General features: G+C 43.3%; 1 protein-coding gene across 2 annotated transcripts in view; it reads right to left on the minus strand.

Annotated features, from left to right (window-relative positions):
* Window positions 1-2,363: 2,363 nt before the first annotated feature.
* The window catches only part of cyp27a2 (cytochrome P450 family 27 subfamily A member 2), a 28,924-nt gene continuing 24,317 nt past the window's right edge, over window positions 2,364-6,970 (minus strand). For both annotated transcript variants that reach the window (XM_083634018.1, XM_083634017.1), the window contains exons 7-9: window positions 6,838-6,919; window positions 5,609-5,839; window positions 2,364-5,044 (exon numbers count right to left, since the gene is read on the minus strand). In XM_083634018.1, coding sequence (XP_083490144.1) covers window positions 4,928-5,044; window positions 5,609-5,839; window positions 6,838-6,919 — 430 coding nt within the window. In that variant the 3' untranslated portion in view covers window positions 2,364-4,927. The remainder of the gene's footprint in view (window positions 5,045-5,608; window positions 5,840-6,837; window positions 6,920-6,970) is intronic.

A 6,970-nucleotide genomic window follows, 5' to 3' on the forward strand; every position in this document is an offset into this window, starting at 1 on the left:
ATATTCAGATAGCCTGTAGCTGGTCCTCTTTATCTTCCTAGATGACCTGCATCAACTAACCACACCCAAACCGTCTGCAGATAGCCTATCTGGTATAGGACGATTTAGCGTGATGTCACTTGACACCTAGAAATGCTGAACCCTGCGGCAGTTAATAGTATGAGTTGTGCCAAACAAACGTTAATATCTCAAAAACTATACATCACATCGCTTATATTTTGACATTGACTGAGAGCAGAAGTAGCTCAAGAGTTTGATGTATAATGCATGTCGTGTTAAAATTGTGTGAACTGTCACAGTTTTTAAAATGTAAACAGAGTTAACCGGCTAGAGTCAGCCACTCAAGCCTTGCGCCACTGGCTCCATAGGGTTCCATTGCTGTTGCCACCCAGTGATGCGGTTTGTTTACCAAAATGCTGGTCGGCTGATCCCTCGTATTCTGGCTCTGTACAGGACATAGTGGTGTGATGGTATACCTGGTCTATAACAAATAAAACAGTATTTGCCAATAGGAACGTACGAAGGGTTTATAGTTAACATCGGTAGATGCAGTCACTTGGAGGAAAACCACTTGTGATCAAAAAGATGGAGCCAGGAGTCGGTTGTCTGCAGATTAGCCTCCATTATGTGCGAAAGTGAAACAGATGAATTACTATTATTAATAATATTGTTTGGTCCTGATACATGTGACTATTATTGACTGCAAAGTTGTTCTTTACAGTCTTTTCTTTTCTTTATTTTTATCCCCCATTAGTGCTAATTCTTAATTTATTTATCCTGGTTGCTGCTCCACCCTCTGCCGATCTGGGGAGAGCCGAAACTGGCTCCATGCTTCCTCCGAGACATGGGCAGTTAGCCAGCCGCTTCTTTTCACCTGACAGGTAGTCTCTTAAAACAGACTGTCTTATCTACATCCGGCGGATGCATCTATATACAGTCTGTACTTCGTGGGGGAGAATCATGCACCAAACGGAAGAGGAAGTTGAAAGGCGGGACTTCCGCTCATTCGTCCAATCAGAATTTAACATTAGCTAACTAGCTGTATACTGCTGTAGCTATCGTTAGCTAACGCTGATTAGTAAGACGAACGATAAGCTCAGTAACGTTAGCAACTTACCTCATCACTTTCGTTTAACTCTGGAATAAGTGCACGTCTTGCACGAGGTTCCTCCAAGCCGCGGATACATCGTTTACGTCTATCAGGGTCTTCTTTCACCGGTTTCGTCGGCGTAGCTTCCATGGTAATTCTAAAGCACTGCTAGCATTAGCAACCTGCATCGGTTTAAGTTTCCGGGGGGAACATATTTTTCGTGGACACGCGTGTCGTGATTGGTCAGATTCCGTCGAACTTCCTTCCGGTCTGAAGGTTTTTTTCACTACTTCCTTGTGCATGTTCTGGGGGTCTAACGTACAGACGGTATGGCGAGAGCATTTGAAAATTGCGGAAGCCAACTCGTCTGTTCTAAGAGACTACCTGACAGGGGAAGCTTCACCGGTAGGACATAGCACGTGGGAGGATCACGCTATTCCAACGAGTTCTCCTCCCTCCGAACAGGTGCCCCTAACGACCATAGGAGGCACCACTTCAGCGACCAGGATATTGCATGTTTTGGTGTGGGGTTCCTATATAAAAGGGAAAGTCCCACTGATGTCACACAATGTGTGAAATTTGTTCTCCGCATTTGACCCATCCCCTGGGGGAGCGGTGAGCAGCAGCGTGCGCCGCTTTGACCCATCCCCTGGGGGAGCGGAGAGCAGCAGCAGTGCCGCGCTCGAGAATCATATGGTGATTTAACCCCCCAATTCCAACCCTTTGATGCTGAGTGCCAAGCAGGGAGGCAAATGGGTCCCATTTTTATAGTCTTTGGTATGACTCGGCCGGGGATCGAACTCACAACCTCCCAGTCTCAGGGCGGACACTCAGACCACAAGGCCACTGAGCTGGTGGCTCCTATATGAAGGAAACCCCCAGGGGGCACAGGGAGAACATGCAAACTCCACACAGAAAGGCCCTTTTGACGACCGCACCCGGGCGGTATGCACTCGAGGACATGCGGACGGGCATGCACTCCTTCAGCGCTCACAGCGTCCCAGGTGGGAATCGAACCCAGGACCTTCTAGCTGTGAGGCGACAGCGCTTACCACTGCACCACCATGCCCCCTTGTTCTTTACAGTCTTACTGCTCAGACACTATAAAATCTTGCAAAGCCTTCAGGGAAAATGCTGCATTCCAGTGATGTTGAAAGTAGGAAATTCTGGCTTCCTGCATGGAAAAAATGACCTGGAATGGCCTTCAAATTGTAATTTCAAGTGAAAACAAACAAACAAACTCTGTAGCAAACACTGTAAACTCTACACAGAATTACATTTAAAAAATAACATTTATTTGTACAGCACCTTTCATAGACAACATGCAGCTCAAAGTGCTTTACATACTGTAAAAGACAGATACAAAGATAAAATTGATAGAAAAGAATAGGCGAAATGCATTGCATCAAATCAAGCAGAATAGAAAGATATCCACCCCCCCCCCCAAAAGGAAACAGAATCAAGCAGGGTTACCTCTTGGCATTGAGTAGTCACTCTCACAATGGTGACACTGTCAACCAGTGCTCTATTTTGGTCAGTAATGACACAGGCGCAAACACTGGCGCTAATTCACGGTGCTGTTGCTGTAAGGTGTGTCTAAAGCCCCTTTTAGATTGCCCCAAAAAACAGTAATGTCCACAAACTACCGCCTTTTTCTAAAGTCTAAAAGTTACAAAGGCGTTAGTGACTGTCGATTAGATAGACCTCCAAATGAGATGGGTATTCATCGGATCTGCTGTGGCACGCCACGCGATATAAAGAGCACTCCAGCAAAAAATGGTATATTTTGCAACTTGATAATGATGTCAGTGTTTTCCAGAGGCTGAAATCCAACTCTCTTAATGGTTACTTTAAATTAACATTACATTGTGTCCAATGGAACCAAAATGACAGAATATGTCAACAGAAAGAAGAAAAAAGTGTCTTTCGGATGAGACGACTTTCCAGCATTTACTGAACCAGTGTCAAGTTAGCCAGAATGTAAAAGTAGGTCTTCCGCTTTAGGGGCTTTCAAAATTAAATCCTTAACCCTTTGAGTCATGCTTTACATGTAATCTTAACATCACAATGAGTATTTTGATACAAGGTTTGTTTCAGCTGTTTCATTTTGTTAAATCGCTGTATTTCCGTTGTCTGGCTTAACTGTTGCTGTTTTCACACAGACTAAACATTACTGTTGTGTTTCAGAAAGGTGCGTTTCAAAGGGTAATGTTAGTTTAAAATTCTATAACGTTACATTGATTACCGGTATATTGATGAACTGTTTGTCTGTCCGTGACCATATGGTGGTGCTGCCACAGTTTATGTATTTGAGTCAATGTCATTTCAATCTACTGGTTTAGTGTCCGGTCGCCTGCAGGCTGCAGCCACAGCGAGTTCATGCACTGAAACGCACACTGCGGGGGAGCAGCTGTAACATGTAGGAAGGCGATGTGAATATGTCAATGGCCATTACCCCATGCTGCTTACCTGTGTTAAAAAAAACTTGTATAAGCACTACTTTTGATGTAAAAAAAGAAGGTATAACTAGATTTTGGTAATTTCGTGTAGGCCATGGAGAGGCGATGCCGCAGTCCGGCATCCCAATTAGGGATGGGAAGATAATGTATATCTCACAATACGTTTCGATACACGATTCACAATTCAACTAGAACGACCGCACCGCGGATTTATGCCTCCGCCATTAGTTCATTCTTGAGTCCAAATCGCCATTTGAGGCAAATTGGAAGAAATTCCGTCAAGGCGCTCCTGAGATGTTGCGTTACAGAGCTTGGAAATTGGGTGTGTGAGGTCACAGTGACCTTGCACTTTGACCTTTAACCATCAAAGTCTAATCAGTTCATCCTTGAGTGCAAGTCGATGTTTGAGCCAAATCAGAAGAAATTCCATCAAGCCGTTCTTGAGATATCGCGTTAACGAACTTGGGAATGGCGTTCGTGAGGTCACAGTGCTCTTGAACTTTGACCACCAAAATGTAATCAGTTCATCCTTGAGGCCAAGTTCATGTTTGAGGCAAATTTGATGAAATTCCGTGTAGGCATTCCTGATATATTGCGTTAACAAGCTTGAAAATGGCGTTCTAGAGGTCACAGTGACCTTGGCCTTTGACCTTTGACCACCAAAATCTAATCAGTTCATGCTTGAGTCCAAGTCGTTGTTTGAAGCAAATTTGATTAAATTCCGTGAAGGCGTCCTCAGATATCGCGTTAACAAACATCGGACGGACGTACGGACGGACGGGCGTATGGACGGACGGACAACCCGGATCTATAACGCCTCCGGCCTGGCTATCGCTGGCGGACGCATAATAAAAATGATGTACTGTACGATGTAATAAATGCACATTCAGTGACAATGTCCAACTTTGTTGTCCCTGAATTCTGTTTATTTCAGAGACGAAAGAAGATCTTTCTAGCGATGCCATTGGCTTACTAGAATATAACAAACTGAAGTAGTCGCGCACATCCAACAAAAACAGCAGCAATCAAGGAACAAAAGGAGAAAACACCGTCTGCACACTGTAGCTCCCTTTTGATTATTTATTAGCCGTCCACAAACGTGACTTTTCGAGCGACTGCTCTTCTTCAGAATATAAGCATTTTAAAAATGTTGATACAAAGTGACAATAATATAATATGGATGGAGAGCTTGTGAAACTGTGATTGTCAAGCGTCTCATTTGTGATTACTACAGCAGAATAACATGGAGATAATATTGCGAATATTTTTTCTGCCCCACGATACGTATTGTCCCTTTTTTGTATCATGATATATTGAGTTTTGATATATCGTCCATCCCTACAAAACATGTCGTGTTCACCATCTCAGGGCGCCGTCCTCAGGGCCTGGGCAGGAAACGCAGGTTGATGGGCTTGGCGGGGATGAGCAGAGTTCGGGTCTTGGGCTCGACGAGTGGCGCCCCGTCTTCAGGCTGGACCTCGTAGTGCTGCATCAGCTGCAGGAGGAGGGAGGGAGGGAGAGGACTTAACCAGCCAGACGACAACTGGCGGGTTACACTGATACTGATTTAACTGATTTAATTAAAATCACTGAACAATGAACGTCATTCGTAATGTACCACCCCACGAGTTCCGTCACGCCATCCGTGGTTGGTCAATTCATATGTCTGTTACATATTTTGTTTTGGTCTTAGGGGACGGTCCTTAACCACTTTTCAAGAGTAGTGCACCAGACATAGATATCTATTTACTGATGGCTGACTATGGTAATCCGTACATTATGATTGAATGTGTTGATTTGTGTTGTATTTTATTTAATTCATAAGGTTTTGATTTATAATGTTTAGAGTCGAGACAAACTCTCTTAGAAGTGGAATTTCATGGAATTCAGTTCTGTCTCCTGTCATTCGGTTTCAATTCACACTCTGTTTCCTTACAGCTGGGAGACTTTCACATTCACTTTACCATGCATGGTATGCACCTGCCACCAAATATCAGAATACATTTTCTGTAATGTTATTGAGTGTCTCTCTCTCTCATACGCTCTCTCTCTCACTTACCCTTGTCAGTGCGAAGTACATCTCCATCTCTGCCACCCTCTTGCCCACGCAGCCTCGTACCCCGACGCCGAAGGGTATGAAGCTGTAGGGGTGGTGCTGGTACCCGCCGGCCTCCGCCCCACCGCTGCCGGGTGCTCCAGCACGGAGCCAACGCTCTGGGATGAAGAGCTCCGCATCCGCAAACTCTGCCTCATCATGACAGGCGGAATAGTGACAAAGATGGAACTGAGTCTGGGAGAGAGACAGAGACAGAATGGGAGAGAGAGAAAATAGGGAAGAAAGAGTGGAAGAAGAAAAAATACAAGAAATAGAGTCAAGTCATGACAAGCTCTCAAAGTGTAACTGATCAACAATCAATCACAAAACACAATGACAATCATGCAAGAAAGCAAATACAACTAAGAGTAGAGTGATTTTTTTGTTCTGTTTTTCCATCTCTCAATTTAGTAATTCATGTTTGATTTACATTTGAAGCTTATGATTTGTTTATGTTATTACCTTAAAATAAGAGATTGTATTATGGTCAATCCATCTGACATAAAGCAATGTACATACGTAAATGAAATGACAAAATATAAAAAGTATAATATAATATATTATATATATTGAAAATCTGAATATTCTGTAAGTGTGTGAGGTTTAGCGGACGGAGAGCATGTAAGTCACATCAGCAACTATGGTAATAATGACTTATTGATAATTGATTGGTTGTCATCCCATGTACATAACTAGTATTGCTTTAGGTTTCTATTTTCACTCTTTGTTTGACTTTTAGTGTCACACATCAGTTGCATGCCTGACATGGACTTTCTCCTCATCATTCTGCCACCGCAGCACAAAGTAACACCTTGTTGGTTAATTTCTAAAGTAAAACCTCAAAAATAAGAAGGGAGCTCCTTGAAGTTTTACAAAAATAGTATTTAATCCCGAAGTAGTATATTCGTGTCCACAGCAGTGTTACAAACAGAATATATCTTCATAAGGGTACACGGGCAAACAAAAACGCTACACGCGTTTCAACCACACAGGGTCTTCAACAGGCTGGAATAGCCTGATGTAAAGTAAAAAAAAAATAAAGTAAAACCTCAGCTGTCTCCAAAAATGGTTGCAAAATGTGACTAAATGGTCGCACTAGGGCCCTGAGGGGTCCATTTTCTTATGATTTCCTACTTTGAATGTGTGTGACTCAGAGGAACCTGTGTCAGATCCTGTGTTTTGGTAATACGTACTCTCTTTGGAAACCAGTAGTTGTCCACAACCACTTCCTTTTCTATAGTGAAGCGGCCGTTTCCAGGAACCACAGGATACAAGCTGGCAGAATAGAAGACAGTCAGGCCCAAATCAGAGTAAAACATTTTACAG

The sequence above is a fragment of the Poromitra crassiceps genome (assembly GCF_964638095.1).
Source record: "Poromitra crassiceps genome assembly, chromosome: 3".
Lineage (NCBI taxonomy): Eukaryota > Metazoa > Chordata > Actinopteri > Beryciformes > Melamphaidae > Poromitra > Poromitra crassiceps.